The following is a 19594-nucleotide window of genomic DNA, read 5'->3' as shown; positions in this document are numbered from 1 at the left end:
ATCCCGCACTCAGCGGCAAGATGAAATAACGGATATGTGCTCTCATGCTTGCACATAAGCACGCGCTCACGAGTGGGCTTGCACACATTATTTCGTCTGCCTTGATTCTAATTGTTGCGGACCACGTTGGTTACTTAATGCGCACACTATAGCTACGGTACACGAGATTTTTTCGTCAGTCCAGGAGTTCAGCGGCCTCAGATGTCCTGGATGAGAATGCGACCGCCGCGGCTTGAAATCAAGCCCGCATCCGTGGCCTGCGGCAGCACGTCATCAACACCGAGCTACCATGACGGATTATAAGTTTCGTATTCAACGTCTATAATGACTAAAGGCGCTCACAATCGGACTGAGGTGTATTCAGTGCGATGGGTCATGGTTGACGCCATGCTTCAATATAAAAGTCGCGTGGCCCATAACCTATACATGTTCAACAGTCCCATGTGATCACAGGGGAGCCCATATATGAAAAGCCCGAACTACAATCATTGCCAGCTGTATAAAATACTGCACCATGTGTTTTACAAATACTTTGCCCGTGCTCGAGAGTGGCTGACGCTGGTTACTTCAGTGGCGTGCATTGTAGAACAAACATTCTGCTACGGTGCTGCTTTCGGCGCATTGCTTGACGGCATATGGGCATCTTGCGCTGGAGTTTGACGTATAGTAGCGGTGCCTGGTGGCGGCGCGCGAAACGTTATCTGAGTAGTACCGGCTTGGGTAGTATTGAGCCCCGGCTGTGGCGAAGCACGTTTCTAGCCCGAGTTTTACGTCGATTCGCACTTTCTTCTGCCCTGTTGCGAGTGCGAAAAGGCTCGTCACTTCTCACAGACCACGCCGACCACGCTGCGAGCTAGCCACAGGCTATAGTTTAACGAAAACAGACTCTCCGTGAGACGTAAGGCTGGAAGCTGAAGGAATCGGCGACGCCCATCCGGAGAGACCTAGCTCAGCCTCGAAAAAGCGTCACCGTCGTTACTTCTGCGTCGTGGGCTGCCATGAACAAGAAGGCCTGAATCCCAACATCAGATTCTACCGTTTTCCTTCAAGGCCTCACGTAGCGGAGCGTCGGGCGCACTGGATAGCTGCAGTTCGTCGCGCTGGGTAAGCGAAACTTCGCGCCATGCTGACTGCTTCGCCTGTCTTGAAGCTTCCTTGATTATCTGCGTTCTAAAATTCGGTCTTTTGCACCTACAGTCCCGACGGCAGACCGACATAGCAGCAGGCATGGATGGTGATTCTCGATTCGAGACCCGGCCACAGCGACAATTAACAATTCGACTGGTGCGAACTGGTGAAATGACCAGGTGTGTGCAAGTGACCAAAAATGGTCGGGCTGATTCGGTGAAAATTCACTACCCCACTACGAGCAGCACATGTTAGAGAGTTAAATGTGCTCATCTTTGACCTCAAGCCAGCACGTTGAGGCAGCGCAGCAAGGTAATATTGATTGCAGGACATCGGTGTTCGAGCGCTGTCATTAAAAGCTACATCAAGCGAGCAGCGCACGAGCTCGCGCTGCAGTGCGATTCGCACGTACGTTACTGCGAGCTCATATGCATTGCACCAATTATTTATGAGTTGCTAAAGGGACAGATGGCCGCTACTACAGTGCAGGCATAACTACTTGTCTAGCGGCATGCAGTCAACAAAGATTGCAGGAGGCCCGCCGTCTCCCGGCATGTCGAAAGACCGCTGCCGTCGCGGCGCTGTCAGGATTGGGGGCTCAATCCTATCGCTCGTAACCCGTTGTCAAGATTGGAGTCCGGCATGAATTAGAAGGTAGCTGGCCCATGCCGTCGTCCAACTTATCCACGCTGAGGATGTTGATGAAGGGAAGGACTCCTTCTCATCGAGAACGAGGAATAGGGGTTTATTTACAGTATTTACATCAGTCTAGCATGACTGCGAAAGAAAGTACATCATTCTAACACGACTGCTTGAGAGAGTGTGTCCAGCATCCGCACAACAGCGATTTTTAAACAATCGGTTCTCCCCTGATACAAGGTGACGCGAACGTTCGTTAGGCATCGTAAACTAGCCGCCTCTCCGCGGGACGGTTTACACACACACACGCACACACACACAGGTTCACGGTCCGAAACCGACAACACACGAATTTCGTAGAACTCGGAGCGGACCCTCGCAGCGCGCCCAGGTAGTCCTGCGTCTTGGTCGGCGCGTGGGAAGGGGGCCCCGACGAGGTTCCCGCGGCAACTGCCCCGCTCGCGGCAGATCAGGTTCGCGTTGGTGGGTTCGGTAACAATAGTTGGCCCGCCGAACGCATTCAGTCACAATGGCGATTTAGTGACGCCGTGGCTAGAGGTTTGCGGTGGCACTCTAGGAAACGTTGACGCCCGTTGTCGTAACTGGCTGGCAACACTTGCACCTCAGCTGGGCCGTTCTTAACAGCGCGTACCGTCGTGTGCTCGAGCAGTTCCGTACACACGATGTCTGCTTATCGCGGCTGGGAATTCATTTATCGCAAGCATTTCCTCGCGTTTGTGCTCCTGAATCTAGCAGCGTGCAAACCTTACCTGAAGTTCAACTTCGTACGTGCCTCGCTTCACTTGCGATTGACACCGCGCTAAAACTTTGCGGCTTATTTCTTGAACGGCGTACACGTATTCGGCGTTGCATAATTTATTGACTTTACGCAGCGTGCCACCCCTGAAAAAAATATTCGGCGCCCGATATTCACTGCAAGCCGTGTTACAACAAAACCGAAAGTGGCGGGTCCATATTGTAAACGTGCTTTCCGAAGCAGACGACCAAGCTTGGTACTATCCAGTTCAGGACAGAGGGCGCTTTTTAGCGCCATTCTCGCAGCGCCCCCTGGGCAATGCAAGAACCCCATGACTTGAATAAGTGGAATAAGAGCACTTATGTGCTGTTGGTACTGCAGTGGTTGAGGACTCAAAAGACTTTAAAGACCTTAAACAGTATCGCAGCAGGCATGCGCACTGCGAAGAGACAAACACGCTGCGTAGATCACGAGTTGACGATTGTGGATCCACAAAGTATTGCACTGATGTATGCCGCAACATGGCAGAAAATAGGAGGATTTATCAGTTTTTAAGAGGATCTATACTCTCTCCACCAGCAATTACATGCGTAAGACGCAATTGCCTCCTAGAGACTGGGCTTATGACGCAGGCGTTCACTGGACATTCGCTACCGATATGGAATGGAGGAATGTCGTTTCTGCGCTTTGGCGGAGGCAATGAGAGAGAGAGAGAGAGAGAGAGATTCACTGCTGAGCATTGGGTATCGTCGTAGTCTCACCAAATTTCTTCACAACACTTCCATCCGCTTCTACCTCCGCTCTCTTTAAAAATGCTTGCAGTATAGCAGGGCCATATACGACTTCTGACGTATGACCGAAATTTCCAACGTATCTAAAGGGCCCCTTCAAAAACACGCTGATTTACGTGCTTCAAACACATGCTCGTTCATTCTCTCTATGCACATCATTATCTCTCGCCGTTCTTTTCCGTCCTCTGTGCGGCTTCAATAGCGCAGATCAACATGCATGCTTCCTCGGCGGGACATCACACTGTCTTTATATATCTCAGCATAAAACGCATAAGGTCTCATGTGGGGTAACTGAATAAGCAAGTTATGGGCCCTATGCTTTGACCAAGCAAGTAATTAAGGACATCCAGCGGAGAGCAAGGCCTCAGCCTTAATTGATAGGTGAAGTACGTGCTTGCAGTTCGAAGCGCTCTTTTCGTACACAATAATTCCATCCATCAAGCCTTCGTAGGTAGAGAATTCCATTGCTCACATTCATAGCATCCAACACGCTGGTCACATTCAGCCGTATTTCTTCCATCAGTACCTTAGCGGAGAAAAGAAAAAAATTCAATGCATTAAGAGGTTTAAATATAACTCTGCTTATTAATATAATACCATCGTGTACCTCGTAAGCCCAACTTATCGTTTTCATCTTTCTGCAGTTTGACGAGGTAACGAGATTATCGGCACAGATATGTTAAGAACTCCATGTTTTTTTGTTGCTTAGGTGTATAAGCCGATACAAATTCGGGAAGTGTGCTGCATGGGTGAACTGATTTTTTTTCATTACTCCCACAGATCACTTTCAGTGCACTTTCTAGCTCCGCGTTACAAATATCACCGTACACTCAATGAGATTTTTTCGCACGTCATTAAGGAGTTGACATTATAGGTGCTTTGCAACGTAATATGAACCTTTTCTACGTCTGAGAATCGGAGCATCATGATATTGTCGCGGTAGCTACGTGTGAGCACCACGACTATGACGACACTCGTCAATGTGACGAATATGACCACGGAGCAGGGTCTTCAGGCTACACTAGCTATCCGGCTTTTTGGCTTGTCCGCGATACTTTAAATATATGCTCATTTATCTTTCTCTGTCTGTGACAATATTTTTCGCCTGAACAAAATTAATGTGTTGATGGTTCCTGAAAGAGTAATTTGACAAACTCTCCACATAAAGTTGGGCCATACTCAAAGCACGCGATGATATTTAGGGCATCCTCGCGTACGTACCGGATTGATGACGTGCGCAATGTGCAACATTCTCTCTATACACAGCATCAAGGCCCTTTGAAATTCAGTTGCAGTCTGAAAAGCATCGTATAGTGTCAGAAGGTGTGCTTCGAGGCGAGTGTAAACTAAAGCAGGGCTCCCGACTTACATTGTCGCTGTACGTGGTGAAGGCGTAGCACATCCGGACGATGATGCATAGACGCCGATGTTCCTGCATTAACGATGCTAGAGATGCGGTTTAACTAATGTTCTAGAGTATTTGCAGAGGGCAGTACACCTTAAAACAGACAGCGATTCCTTGGCAGGGTTTACGTCTGTGTGCCACTTAAAGCAGCGAAAGTACCGGTTCGAGTTCCAAGACGGCGCAAAACGATGAAAATAGCGTTTCAGCTCCGGTTTGTGTTTATTTCCGATTTGGTTCGACACACTGGCTGTACAAATTGAGCACTTTGCACCAGCCTACCATCCCGAAGCCAATGGTCTACTTGAAAGGTCAAAGTTGAAGCCAGACAATCCAAGCTCGGTTGTCTCCGTGTTGTAAAGATAAGGCAGATCCCACGCTCTGTGGGAATCGATGTAAGCCAAGCTTTTCGTGATGGATGCTTTGATTGACGATAATTAGCGGTGATGTTGACGGCTAAAGCTTAATTTCTTCAACGTTTAGGCTAACACGAGAGTGGTGAGTTCATGTTAAACGTTGCCTTGCGTGTACCACTGCCGTTTGTCTGCGTAGTACACAGAAGACACAGGGAGAGGTGTTAGTTTGAGGCGTTGTTGTTCGCCATATATTATAACCTCTCAGACGGTTGAGCATTGCCATTTCCTCACACGGCACATCGCATTGTGGCAGAAGTATTAAACTGGAATTGGATTATGGGGCTGTACGTGCCAAAACCACACTCAGATTATGAGGCAAGCCGTAGTGACGGACTCCGAATTAATTTTGATACTGTTATATTCGTTAACGTGTCCCAAAATCAAAGATCACGTGCATAATTTCTATTTCGACCTCGTCGAAATGCGGCTGCCACGATTGGGATCAAATCCGTGACCTCTAGCAATACCATAGCTGTAAAGCCAACGTGGCAGGCACAGAAGTGTTGATTTGATGGTCGACCGCTTCCGTAGTGTCTCCGGGACTCTGCGCTGTGCTTTAATCAATTCGGCTCTGCTTCTGCACGCCCTGCGTAAGTTTCCTGCTTCACATATTTGCATGGCGTTTATTTTTCAGAAATAGCCGCAACCTACTGTACCGTACCTTGAATTTAAGGTTATCCTGTTTCTCCGCAACCGCTGTCGTATGATCCGCTGTCCTTGCCTTCTCACGTCACCTGCCCCCCTCTCCTATATGGGAACTGCCTCTTCTCCCCTCTCTCGTTCTCCTCTTCTCCTCTCTACAGTTCTATCTGCGTCCCCTGTGGCCTCGCACGTTAGCAGAAAGGGAAGCACTGCAGTTTCTGCAATGCTTCTGAGGGAAGTCACGGATAATTACAGCTGTCAAGCGGCTAATATGGCAACGGCCAGGGAGCTCCAGAGGGCATTGTGCACACTCGACGCGGTGGGATGAAAACGAGTTTCTCCCGTCGCCTTTCCTCTCTTATTTGTCATGTGTATACACGCTCTGCATCACCCCCGGAGGAGGTGTGTGCGAGAGCAGCCCACAGCAGCAGCAGCAGTGGGAAAGTCGAAGAGGCAAAGAAAGCTTCGCTTCAAAAACAGTGAACAGCACGAGGCATGGGACCAGCATCTACAAACACCCCGCGTACGCCGTCGACACCTTGTTTCAGAATGCTGTTGGGATGAAGCCATACAAATGTGTGTCTTAACATTAAAGTCCCTCTATTATAAAGGGGCTTTGCTAAACATGGACACCCCGTAAATGCTGGCTGCTACGTGGCACGAGAAATGCTTCTGAGCAACATCCTATAGCCGCGGCCCACGAAAGAGCTTCCTGCACCGGCGTCATCGTCCAGCGCCGACGGAGGAAGTCGGGAGACGTGGCATGGGTAAAGTGGGAAACCCCAACGAGTTACCAGAAACTACGTGCCAAATATGAAGGCTTCCTGGGACTGGCTAAAGAATTTCTTCTTCTTCTTCTTCTTATTATTATTATTGCTGTTGTTGATCGTAAATATCCGTGCAATCATCATCATCAATCACCATTTAAAAGTCGACCGCCCCTCCCTCCCAAAAAACCTGGATTCGCGCCTGCTTGTTTCGCTTGAGTTGAACGAACGCACTGTGCCGAGTATGACAGATCTGAATAAGGAAAGCCTATAAAGAAAAGAAAGAATATATATATACACATATATATATATATATATATATATATATATATATATATATATATATATATATATATATATATATATATATATATATATATATATATATATATATAACTCGAGAACTAGTTGGTACGTCACTGCGCTCGAAATACTTACCTTGATGACCAGGGGACTGATGTTCACCAACATGATTTGATTCTTGCACGCCAGCATCAAATCAGTCGCTGCCCGCATGGCACGAGCGAAGTCTCTCGGATCTGAGTGGGAAGCCGAGGCCACGCAAGAAGAATGATTTTGCGCTTGCCTCACAACTTCATTACATTTACCCTTAGTCTTTGCCAAACGGCACAGAGATAGCGCCGGCCTATACACTTCAAACCACAAAGACAAACCTGTAGGCCTACATGCGTAAAAAACATTCGGTGAAGGCTGTAAAAGTGAAAGATAATGCTTAGCGTGTTCTTTCTCGTTTCATTGCATGCTTACCGAATTCCGGAGTTTTACGTGCCAAAAGCGCAGTCTGTTTATGTGCCGCTTGCTTAGTAATGGAGTTGGAACAGAACAGAGTGGTGGGCGAGTTGGCAATGCATGACTCGAGGCAAAGCGCAGAACAGCGCTCAGCAGGACTTCTCGTTATTACTGTTGTGTATTATACTGCATTTCATTGTGTATTATGTGGATTTACTTCATTGTGCGTGTGCATTGTGTATTAGGTTTGATTTTCAATGATTTTCACTCCGTGAAAAGAACTACATATTTCACTGTATTTCACTGTATTTCACTGTGTTTGCCTTGATGTATGGTATCTGGGTCGGCATATATGATGTGTAATCATCTGTAAATTGGATTTACTGCCTACGCTGTCAGGGTGGCACAGCCTACTTAAGCTCTTTCCGGGCTTTTTGCTGTGACTCCTGAGCCAATTTTTACCAAATTGTCGCAAATAAAAGCGAAAAGAAAGAAAGTAGCCCCGTGACTTCGTCTACTCTGTCGTCCTGCGCCGCTCTTTTGCGCTTTACCTCAAGTTAGTAATGGAAACGTGGTTCGCTTGCGGGACGGTCCCAAACGGGTGGCCATTCTCAATTCCTTCGTCCAGTGCTTGCTGCTTTCTCCTTTCCCAACGAAATACCAGACTAGCCTGCGTGGTAAAGTGCCGCTTGCAAATGGGTACCTTTAGCTACGACTATCCCTGTGCCTTCGCTACCACCTCTAGCGTTTGTCTTACCGCTCCGCGTTAAACCGGCCTTACTGGAGCGTGTTCTTGGAGTCAAAGGAGCTTGAACCGTGCCAACTTGCGTCGCTAATGAATCAAGCAATTCGACTGCCGCCGGACTTCAAGTAACGTTCCATGGGCTTTAGTGGCCTCGTATAGCTGCCTTACTGATTAGCTTGCTTAGACAAAAATATCGGCTGCATGGCATCACCCGTCATCAAGCGAGAAAGAAGAAAAAATTATGGGGTTTTGTGTGCCAAAACCACGATATGATTATGAGGCACACCGTAGTGGGGGACTACGGACTAACTTGCACCACCTGCGGATCTTTAACGTGCATGCAAGGCACGGTGCACGGGCGTTTTTGCACTTCACCTCCATCGAAATGCGGCCGCCGCGGCCGGTAATTGATGCCGCGCCCTCGGGCTGAGCATCGCAACGCCAAAGCCACCACGGCGGGTGACTTCCATTCGCCTATCGCCACAGCCTGTGTTTCTAGAAGGCTGGCGATCCGCATGATCAACCTCCCTGTTTTTTGTCTTCGCGGCGTTTAGAGAGGGTAACGTCAGCATCATCGGCCGAGCTGTACGTGATTGAAACAGGCCTTGGAATACATACGCCTATTACGGCAACGTCAACAACAAGTCACAATTCTCGTACGCTCAAAATCAGTGTAGCAAAACCTTTGAACAAAAAAACTTAACGCCAAGCAGTCACATTCTTGTCTATGACAGAACACGCCTAAACGACTTGACATCGTATGGTGAACATGTGGTAGCACTTGGATGTGGCTTCCAGGGCAATGGAAGCCACATCCAGGACTACCACATGTTCCAGGACTCGTATTGCAGGTGAGGAAAAACACGGATGAGGTACGTAGCTCGTGAGGGCGACAACCACTTTGGTACTCGTATTGCAGTTAAGGAAAACGCGGATGAGGTAGCTCAGTTCACTTTAGATTTATATAATTGTTCTTTGTTACTAAATGTGAGGCTTAAATCGTGGTTCTGTGTGCTGACTGAACGGAACAGAAGCTGGTCTCACCTTCAAACAACTAAAAGTTTTCTACAACATTGGTTCTGAACTGCAATTAAAGCTACCACTATATCTACTGCGGCATCTAAAAAACCTCCATCACCGGCGTCTTCTTCGTATGAGCAACTAAACGTTGCTCATACGAACAGCCTTATTTTTCTCAATGGCCTGACTGCAGGTCTATGTTGGGACAACTGCGGCGCCGTGGAGTCTCTCAGCACATCTTGCTTGGGAGCCCAACTGAGACGAGCGACAAAGATATCAGGTGAACTCGGAAAAGTTTAAGCAGAGCTCCTTGATTTGGGCAGAAATGCCGAGTCCCTCACCCCTTGCTTATCGACAGAGCCCAAAGCCCATAACCTATTGTTTTTATATATTGATTCCATATGTTTGATTCCAAAAATATATTTTTTTTTGTTGTAATAACTGTCAAGAATTACCTCGATTATCGGCCTATATCGCCTGGGACACTTACCCTGCTGCCGATAATAAAAGACCTTTACATTTTCTGTATGTTTAATATTTTTCTGCCTACCTCCTTCTAGGTAATTTTTTTCCCTCCTCCCGTTCCCTGCAGAGTAGCATGTAGATGAATATGCGCGGACTAACCACTCTGTTATAAATAAACAGTTTTCTGTCTTCCCTGGAAGTTTATAAATGGAAATTAACTACCATTCATACAGTATGTCGCATATGTGGTGAGAGAAAGCATGTAAATAAGTAAGGACAACTCGTTTCCAGCAGAACATACGCGGACAGAAAGGAACGATGACACACGCTTTACTAGCAACTGAATGCTTATTATTGATTTGAAACCTTGAAGAAAACTTTTAAGGCCTTGAAGAAAAACTTCGTCTCTGTAGAAAATCGACGTCTAACTGAGGCAAGAAAGAATGTAATGCATATTCTAAGCCATGCGAACGTGGGCCACCTATGAACATGTCAAGAACTCGAGGGGTACTACCCTTTCTGCGTTTTTTATAGCGAAGACCCACAAAGAAAACATTCCCTTTAGGGTCATCGTGTCGGAGTGGAACAGGTGGCAGGCACAAGTTTCAACGTATCTGGCAATGCAGTTGTCACGGTTTGACGTCGATGACTCATACAGGATCGAAAACTCGGAAGCTTCTATACACTACCTTTATTCTCACGGTTCGAGGGCCTTGGGAATATTTTCTGTCGATATTCTAGACATGTATTACTCCCCCCCCCCCCCTTCTTTAGGTACGAGGGCAAATGAGAAAGTCTTTACCCCTATTTTTTAGCCAATAAATTGCGGCTGTAAATGCCAAGTCAACATACCCGTTCCAAGCGGTGGACCTTTATTGGACTAGCTCGGCCTTATCTGTCGGTAGCTCAGCGGCACGGCGCTGCTCTCAATTGTTGAAGATGGTGGTTGTGCTTCACACATCCACGGCGTACGAGCAACGAGGTGTGATTCGTTTTCTATGGAGCAAGGGGGTGAACGCCCACCGAAATCCACAGGAAAATGCAGCCCAAGTATGGGGAAATGTGTCTCGCTTTGCGAATGGTGAGGTGGTGGTGTTGTGAATTCGCAAAGGGCCCGGAATACTTGCGCTGCTATGAGCATTCGGGGAGGCTGCGTGCGTCGCTAGCTGACATTTCCCACGTGGATACAATGGTGAAAGCGGATCGGCGTGTGCCTCTCAAGGACACTTTCCGGGAGCTTGGAACTTCGTATGGGAGTGTTTACGATGTCGTTCACGGGTCCTTAGGGTTCGTATTCGTGGGTGCCTAGGCAGTTAGATGACATGATGAAAGGCAAGGGAATGATTGCTTCACTGGATCATCTGCAACGGTGTGCCGAGGAGGGTAAAAGTTTCGTGGACCACATTGTTACTGATGATGAATGGTGGATACTGCATTTTGCACCGTAATCAAAGCAGCAGGGCATGGTGGGGAAGTATCCGGGTTCACCTGTGGCAAAAAAATGCCGTTCAGTACCATCTGTTGCGAAAATGATGTTAACGGTATTCTGGGATCGCTTAGGACTGCTTCTGCTGGATTTCATGCCACAAGGTGCAACCATCAATGCCCACAGTTATTGTTCCACACTCTCACGTCTTCTCGCTGCCATCAGGCGAGAACGCCGAGAGATTCTCATGTACACAACGCGGTTATCCTCCACGACAGTGCGAGGCCACATGTGGCAATAAGAACCGCCCACAAGCTCCGGTCATTTCACTTGCAGAGTCTGGAACACCAACCATACAGTCCGGACCTTGCCCCTAGTGATTTCCACGTTGTTGCTCCGCTGAAGAAGTTCCTGGCAGTACAGCGATTCACGTGCAACGATGAAGCCAAGACAGCAGTATAACGGTGGTTCCACAGTCAGCCGGACGAATTCCATTAAAGGGGCATCTCAAGTTTAATGCTGCGATGGGACAAATGCCTGAACCGGTGTGGGAACTATGTGGAAAAATAGTGTAAGGTACGGAGAATAATACGTATATTTTATTTGTAATTACCTCTATGTACTTTATTTTGGCTAATAAAAAATAGGGGCAGAGACTTTCTGATACACCCTCATATCTTGGCGGTGCTACGGGCAACAATCGAGGGAAAAGGCGTTGTACTATTCTAGAATAAGGCTGACGTTTCCTTGGACACCTTCCTCGAGCTTCTATACTGCTATCTTAATGCAACTGTCATTTATTTTGGGGACCAACGTTACATTCAGAGAAGCGGAGTGTGCATGGGCTCACGAGTCGCACCGTACTTGTGTGACCTTTCCCTCGCAGCACTAGGCAGAATAATTGAGGATGACTTAAAAGACAACCACGTTCTAGCAATATTTTGTTACGTGGATGATTTTCTCGTGTTGTACAATAGAGCAGATGAGCCAGAACTAACCAAATGTAGGGGAGATGTCCTTGCCACTTTCCATGTAGCATGTCCGGATTTAAACTTCACCTTTGAAATTATAGAAAGGAAATGAATTAGGCTTCTTCATTTGGCCACCACCTTCAAAAAGCAGCAAAGATGCTGGAAGTACGAAACCCACTCTTGCAGTGTGTTCCTGCCGTGCGTTTTCGACCATCCCAATAACGTAAAACGAGCCACCGTGACCACGGTGCTACAGGTCGCCCTAAAGAAGTCGCGTCATCACGTAATGGAAGAGAGCTTCATGCACCAGGTAATCAGGCTGAACAATGCTGGTTATCCCGAAGGCCTGCTTACAGGGGTCGCTGAAGGGTTGCTAAAGAAGACGAGACTCCTCAACAGCAAGGTTCAACAAGAATAAAACATTCCACAGAAAAGGAAGAAGGTCGCCGTTGTGCATTATGTACGCGGCCTAACCCACAAGCTAAAGAAGATAGCCGGAAAGAAAGGGGTCACGGTTGTAAGTTCAGCACCAAACAAGGCGCATTCATTGTGTGCACGAGTCAGTGACCAGAAAAGTAAGAAATGCACAATGCGCCACAAGAAGAAACACCCTACCTGCAAGACAGGGGTGATATGTGATATACATTTATTATGTGGCGGACGATATATAGGAGGAACAGGCAGGTGTATCAATGACAGGACAAGCGAACATGCAGCGTCTCTGGAAAGAAGCTCCGCTGAGCATCTCGCTTTTCATCATCGCCAGCACCATTGCACCGTTCAATTTCACGACATCAAGGTTCTAGGAAAAAGCCAGGACAAGCTGACGCAGGAAATTTTAGAAGCCATGGCCACTGACAGAATCGGGCAATCATGCAGCAAACCATTGGTACCACTAACAGAAAAAGAAAAGGGCTACTTGCACAAAGACGATATTTCATGCTGAGAGACGGAAAATTGGCCTGACAACAGAAAACAAGCAATAAAGGAGAATTGATTGTTTTGTGTTATAAAAGTGTTGGAAATCAGTAATAAACATTCAGTCCAGCGTGTGTCTTCGTCCCTTTCTGCCCGCGTCAGTACGTTCCGCTGGAAACCAATTATGCTATGTGCAACCGGCGAGCTCAGGCAAACACTATTCTGGAATAAATAAGGAGCGTTGCTTAGTTTTGAGCTACGAGTGGTGAGCTTGTCTTTCGTACCGTGTTGTCGAACTACAAACATATTCAACAAACTGCAGCAGATACAGTTTCTCGCACTTTAGTACATCGAGCTCGGCGCGCTTACGTGTTTAAGCTGTGTGCTTACTCTTTGTATTACACATATATGTATACTTACTGAGTCGTTTACCGCACCACCTCAGCCGTTCTTGCTCGTGGCTGGCACGGACCATCAATGAGATCACAATGACAAATAACGTCAACAGTGAGGTGATGGCGGCACGCCCACGCACTGGAACGTCAGCGGAGCCCATACTGCACTGTGGTCAACACTGTCACAACAGGTCACCGTCGCTAAGGCGTAGTGATCGGGCGCTCCCAACGCGAGTCCTGCTAAACAGACGCCTATAGGTGCTTCGACGCACTATCTACGTGAATGATAGGAACAGGGATTTGAGCGCCTGTGTCAAGAGACCTCCTCCGCGAGTAGAGCTCTGACGGGAGGCCGAAGTTTGTTTAAACATTGGAGGACAAGTATATTAATTGCGAACGCCGTGGGCTGTTTTTAGTCTCTTGGTATGAAATTACGGTGCGAATGGTATTGTTGAATTTGCGCAGACGTTAAGAACAGCTGAGTTCCAGCCAGCTACAATATAAAACATACAGGACTGGAAGTCGGGATAGTTGGTGTTGATTCATTACTAACTGCAGTGCGACAAGAAGGCAATGACAAGAGATGAAGTGAGCAAAGTTAGTGCTGACTGTGAACTGAATTCTACTTGAAAGAACGAGGAAAAAAGGACAAACTAATACGCATAAGCGTAGACTTACACGTTTGAAGATACCAACCGTTGGCTCAAACGACATGGGGTATGAAAACATTCCTGGAATGTTCTCCTTCCCCTCTGTTTCTTTTCACACCGGCGGAATTCGACAACGACAACGCAAGAGTAAATATGAACGCGAATATGATGGTTATTGCGCGCTCACGTTGCCGCAAACACTTTGATTTAGCATTGCTTCGGAACAAGTCTACATCTTCGTAACTCAACGTGAGAGACGCCTGGATAACGCAGTTTTCTTTGTTCCTAATATGGAAGGCCTCAAGAATTAGGCTTTGATCCTTGTGTTTGTGCCTGTAAATTATGGTTCTGTCTTTGGACGTAGGGACGAACACGCGCGAACTGCAGTACTAAGTTAAATGCGCCCGCATTGGTCTTGATTCTCTGTCTGTCTTTGATGCTTACTTAACATCACACTAGCACACTGCCCAGTTTGTCCAACATACTCAATTCCGCACGACAAGGGAACAATGTACATGTTGGGTGGCTTGATTCCCTTCTCGCCTGCCGCTCCGGGCAGTGTGCCGACAACCTCGTCGTCTGCTACAGCGGTCGCCATGTTCAATATCATTCCGCAGTACCGTGCGCCCAGCGCGGTGACGCGAGACGGCCTTTCTGTATATACCGACGTTCGAGCAAGGAATGACCCCGCTGTGGCGTCCCCAGTAGGTTTATTTCATGGCCTGTTGCAATTGAAGGTGTTTGCTTCTCTTTGTTTCTTTTATTTTTTATTTTTGCAGCTCGGACACAGCTCAAACAACATTGTTTCTGGAACATCTGGAACGTTACAAGCGATCAACTGTCAATCAAAACTGCTACGTGAATGCGGTCTTTTCGCGACAGCCGCCACGGGCTGCATTTGTGACCAAGTTAAACTGCAGTCGTGCTCATTTCATACACACGAGCACTAAGCTTTGGTGGTGATATGTGGCTGTCGATGATATGCTTAGAACAAGCCACAGTTTTAATAATTATTAAATTCTTTTTTTTTCGGCATAGCGGCGAAATAACTATTCAAACTAGTTTCGATAAACTAGTAACCAAGCTGCCGCGACCGCCGGTTATGTCGATGCGGAAGACTGTGCAAAGGGCGGTTAAACACAACCTTGACATGACAGGAACAGGGTTTGCTACTGAGGATTACGCACACTTATTAAGCACACTCTTCTTCCTCGCAGAAGGTCACTGCAGAAACCTCGTAAAATATGCGAAACCGGCTGTTTCAAAGCCGGCGAGCTGGGCGGAAGGCTCACGTGACTCCCATGTTGATGCCACTTCAGGTGGTTCTCCTTTCGGCCTGTCCTCTTCTGCTGCGTCGTCCGCGCGACAGAGGCGAAGCTACGACTGAAATTTGATTGACGATTGCCGCGCAGCGATATGCATTATAAAGCAAATAATTTCAGGAATTCAATAACACTACACGAGCTTCCCAAAACACCTGAAATCTTTCGATTTCAAAAGCATTTCAGTTTCCTTTAACGCAGTCAAACGATACGTTGGTGTATGCGGATGAATGGATCAGCTTAAATGTCTTGCATCATCGGGAGCTCAGACACTGCTGTGAGGCTCTTAAGGCTCACTGCGATAGAGTTTCTAAATTTCTCAATAGAGAATCCGGTAAATCCCCTCTTACCGAGGCACTCGTCCAGTATCCGCTGTATTTATCTCTCGCTGATACGGGTCATGCTGTACTGCTGGCTATGCTGAATTTTCGGTTTATACCGTTTAGGCTGCAAATCCAAACCACTATGGAGTGAGTGGCTAAGGATGCCCGACTCGCCAACATTATCGCCATGAACGACAGCACGTGTCAAACGTTCCGGCTAGACCTGCTGCGTTCTGTTCTTTTTTGCCATGACGACTGCTATTCGCCGTCTTCACCCTCGTCGGCGTCTCGTGCTCGCGATGTTTTCAGTGATGCCTGATGATTCGGAGTACGAGACGGCATCGCAGCTGTTTCAGTAGTACCTCCAGGATGCGTTTCTCAAAACGCCGGTGTTGTTTGTGTGCCTGAGAGAGAGAGAGAGAGAGAGAGAGAGAGAGAGAGAGAGAGAGAGAGAGAGAGAGATAAACATGAATTTCGCTCCAGGTCCAGAGTCTAGATAGTGGTGAACTCTTCTAGGTCAAGAGTCTTTCTTATGTGCTGTACCAGAAGGGTACCAGCATGTTCGTAGTCAAATTTGAGGGGGAGTGATCCATTCGCTCCAGGAAAGGGATCCACTGTAGTGTGTGCTGAATGTGGGAGAAAGCCCACAGCTGATGATAAGTACTAGAATAGCCCTGGCAGTGAGAGCAGCGGAACTTTCCAGGAAGGCGTACGTGTAATGTGAGCCTTGGGAAGAGAGGATGTTTGTGCACTCCGGATAAGCGTGCCATCTGCTCTGTTAAAGACCTAGGATGGGAAAGGTAACAACGTTGCCCTTCTTGAAGACTTCTAGATGAGTGAGTCGCACTTCGCGGTCGGACTTCCGTATAGTCCTCGTGCTAAAATGCCCGCTGGCCAATGGGTAGAAGATCCCGGATTGACTTCTCCTCGGAATACCTCGCGAGTTCTATTCTTCCCTCCAATTCCCCTGGTGGCAAGGTAGCCATTCGACTGAGGCACTAATGTTGGGATCTCTGTGCAAGTGTGTTTGTAGTTCATGGGGGACCTGGCAGGGCAGTGCATTGGCTTAGAACGCTGTGCATGCATCCTTGCTGTCGAATAGACGTATGATGTTGGTGGTTGGATGGATAACAAGCGCAAACGCTTCTGCGATAGCGGCGATCTCTGTTCTGTCTGGAGCATGGATGAAGGCCCTGGCGTTGTTGGTATGACGCTGCGTGACTGAAAAAGTAGCGTACTCGTTGAAAAACTTGCATCGGTTTAATAAATGGTTGCGACTTTGGAAAGAGGCAAGTGCTGCAAGAGCACGCTTTTGTGCTCCCGACAGGCATGATGGGATTGTTGGGGCATATGCTTATCCGCTTGGTGTGGATGCGTGGAAGGCCATTCTAGGCTTGGGGGGCTGGAATAATGGGAGGTAAGATGTCGGGAACTTGGGAATTTGGTCGAAGTCTATGTATATGTATTTGTGTCTGGTCATTAAGGTCTATTTTATCCTCTAATGTATTCAATAGACCTGTCTCCTTGGGGCTCTTATCGGACACATATTGAGGCAGTGCAAGTGCAATGCTAGTGGCTTCTTGAATTGCGCGTTCAATTGTATTTCATTGCTTGGAAGTTTTCTTTGTAGTACGGCAAGGTGTACATGGATCGAGAAATAACAAGAGCTTCTATTATTTCCTTGATTTCATATTTCTTGAGTTCACGCCTGCGTCGCATGATTCTTGTCAGTATTTCAGTGATCTGGTGGGTCTGTCTAATTACTTGGCCAACCCGTTCATTTTCCATTCCACCTTCTAGCATTCTGAAGCCAATAATGGGGATGGAGTGCATGCGGGATACTCGTTTGTCATCTATCTTGAGGGATGTGTGGTTGCGAGATTTTTCTTGTGGCTCAAGGACCTATTCGGATTTTGTCGATCAGAAACACAAATATATTCTTTTAAGATACTTTTGAACAGTGTTGAGACCTGTTTGTATAGTTTATTCTATTTCTGCTCGAGAAACTTGGGTGCCCGACATGGTGATGCCATCTGCGTAAAGACCAACTTTCAGGTTCTGAACTTCTTCGAGTAGAGTTAAAAGGTGCCGCAGTGCAATATCAAGAAGTGTAGGGGAAGACGTGGCTCGCTGTGTCACCCTTCGTGTGCTTGCGTCTTCAGGGTTCTCTGTAGAGTTCGGAACCAACCTTGGCGTTTGGTAAAGGGCTTCTCGGTTGGTTGCGTTCGACGCTGGCATCGAATATGGCCTTCCGCTTGTGGCGGCCTGTCGTGGACGGAACTGTGGACGGTGGTATACTCTCAGCTGCTTCGAAACTTCTGCCTTGCGCAGGCGCGCGTACGTTTTTTCTGGCATTGAGCTGCGTATAGTAGGAAGCGTCCGCTTCGCGCTCATATTGCCGGCTGCACGATGTCCACTGCCCCGCACGCAAGACCTCGGAGCACGGCCGTATAGGCCTAGTGGTCGTCCTTGATCAAAAGTGTTGCCATATCAGCTTGAAGTCAAAACAAATGCAAAAACTTGCCATACTTGGTTTCCGTTGAGTTCTATCACCTTTCACGGTCGCTTAAAGGCAGCTGCCCGGCTGTTTCTGGGTCGGTGTCGAAGATTTGGAATGCGCCCAAAACTTTCCACTATCCTTGCCGCCAGCCGATACCCCGGGAAGAAGTGACAGAGGCACTTAGGTCTTCTTACGTACATTGAATTCGAAAGCAGCATGACTCTTCCGCGCGATGCTTTTCACTTGATCATGTGCTCGAATTGGGCAGAGTCAATTTTGGAAGTGTGCCAGCTCGGTTTTGAACTTGGGTCGACTCGTTTTTCCAATTGGGCAAAGCCAGTTTTGGGCGTGGATCAAGTCAATATTGGAAGTGCGCCAAGTCAATTTTGAGAGTGGGCCAGGTCGCTTTTCAACGTTAGTCATTTTAGTTTTCGAATTCGGCAAAGTCAACTTTGGGGGTGGGCCACCCAAATTTTGGGGGTTGGCCAAGTCAAACTGGGAAGTGGGCCAAGTTGGTTTCGAACGTCGGTCAACTCAATTTGCGAATGGGGCAAAGTCAATTTGTTTTTGTGTGCAGGCCACCCAAATTTTAGGGATAGGCCAAGTCAATTTTGGGAGCGGGCCAGGTCGGTTTTGAATGTACGTTGGTCAACTAAACTTTCCAATTTGGCGAAATCATTTCTTCCTTATGTAGGCCACGGCGTCCGTCAGACGCCGTGGCTATTCAGCGTGGTATCTCGCATTGCGAGCTGCATCAAGTCCAGCGCCAGGAACGTGACATCATAACTTGGTCACGTGGATTCGGCCGTTTTTGGTACTATCGGATCTTAACAGGAAGCGTTAGCTCGAGGCCTCGTATCCAAATACATGGCAAAGGAAAAATCGTTCTGCTCGGCAACCACAACACCAAATTTGATTATGTTTATTGCATTTAAAAGAAAACGACCCGCCGTGGTTGCTCAGTGGCTATGGTGTTGGGCTGCTGAGCACGACGTCGCGGGATCGAATCCCGGCCATGGTGGCCGCATTTCGATGGGGGCGAAATGCGAAAACACTCGTGTACTTAGATTTAGGTGCACGTTAATGAACCCCAGGCGGTCAAAATTTCCGGAGTCTTCCACTACGGCGTGCCTCATAATCAGAAAGTGGTTTTGGCACGTAAAACCTATAATTATTATTAAAAGAAAAGGTTAAAATATAGTGATGGTTTCTCACGAATATCTTATTTAGATTGTCAATCTTTTAACAAAAATTGACAAATACCATAAATGTTAAGGAAAACGAAATTATCAAGTTTACAACTCTGTAACTCAGCAGTGAGAGACGATATCATAATTCTGCAAATTGCACCTAATAGTACATATAGAGTGGACAAATTTACTGTAATATAAATAGCATTGAAACAGACCACTAATTTGTGAGCACAACTTTTTCAAAACCCTAGTAACAAGGTAACAAATTCACATAAGATATAAAGTGCATAAGTTTTGTCCCCTTTGCATGGTCTAATGAATGCAGTTGACCCAACTGCGATATCTTTTCTAGGTGCAGAGCTACGAAATTGTAA

At 47.3% G+C, this 19594-nt stretch overlaps 1 protein-coding gene across 1 annotated transcript; it reads right to left on the bottom strand.

Moving 5' to 3' along the window:
* Window positions 1-197: 197 nt before the first annotated feature.
* On the bottom strand, window positions 198-13393 carry LOC135915150 (uncharacterized). Its single transcript, XM_070524640.1, has 6 exons — window positions 13258-13393; window positions 6981-7081; window positions 4685-4747; window positions 4537-4611; window positions 3788-3841; window positions 198-257 (listed from the first exon to the last, which is right to left on the bottom strand). The coding sequence occupies exons 1-6, from the start codon at window positions 13391-13393 to the stop codon at window positions 198-200; spliced, it is 489 nt and encodes a 162-aa protein (XP_070380741.1).
* Window positions 13394-19594: the final 6201 nt, after the last annotated feature.

The sequence above is a fragment of the Dermacentor albipictus genome, chromosome 8 (assembly GCF_038994185.2).
Source record: "Dermacentor albipictus isolate Rhodes 1998 colony chromosome 8, USDA_Dalb.pri_finalv2, whole genome shotgun sequence".
NCBI classification, from domain to species: Eukaryota; Metazoa; Arthropoda; class Arachnida; order Ixodida; family Ixodidae; genus Dermacentor; species Dermacentor albipictus.
Note: the sequence above shows the minus strand (reverse complement) of the source record. Positions and strands in the feature narration are given on the sequence as shown.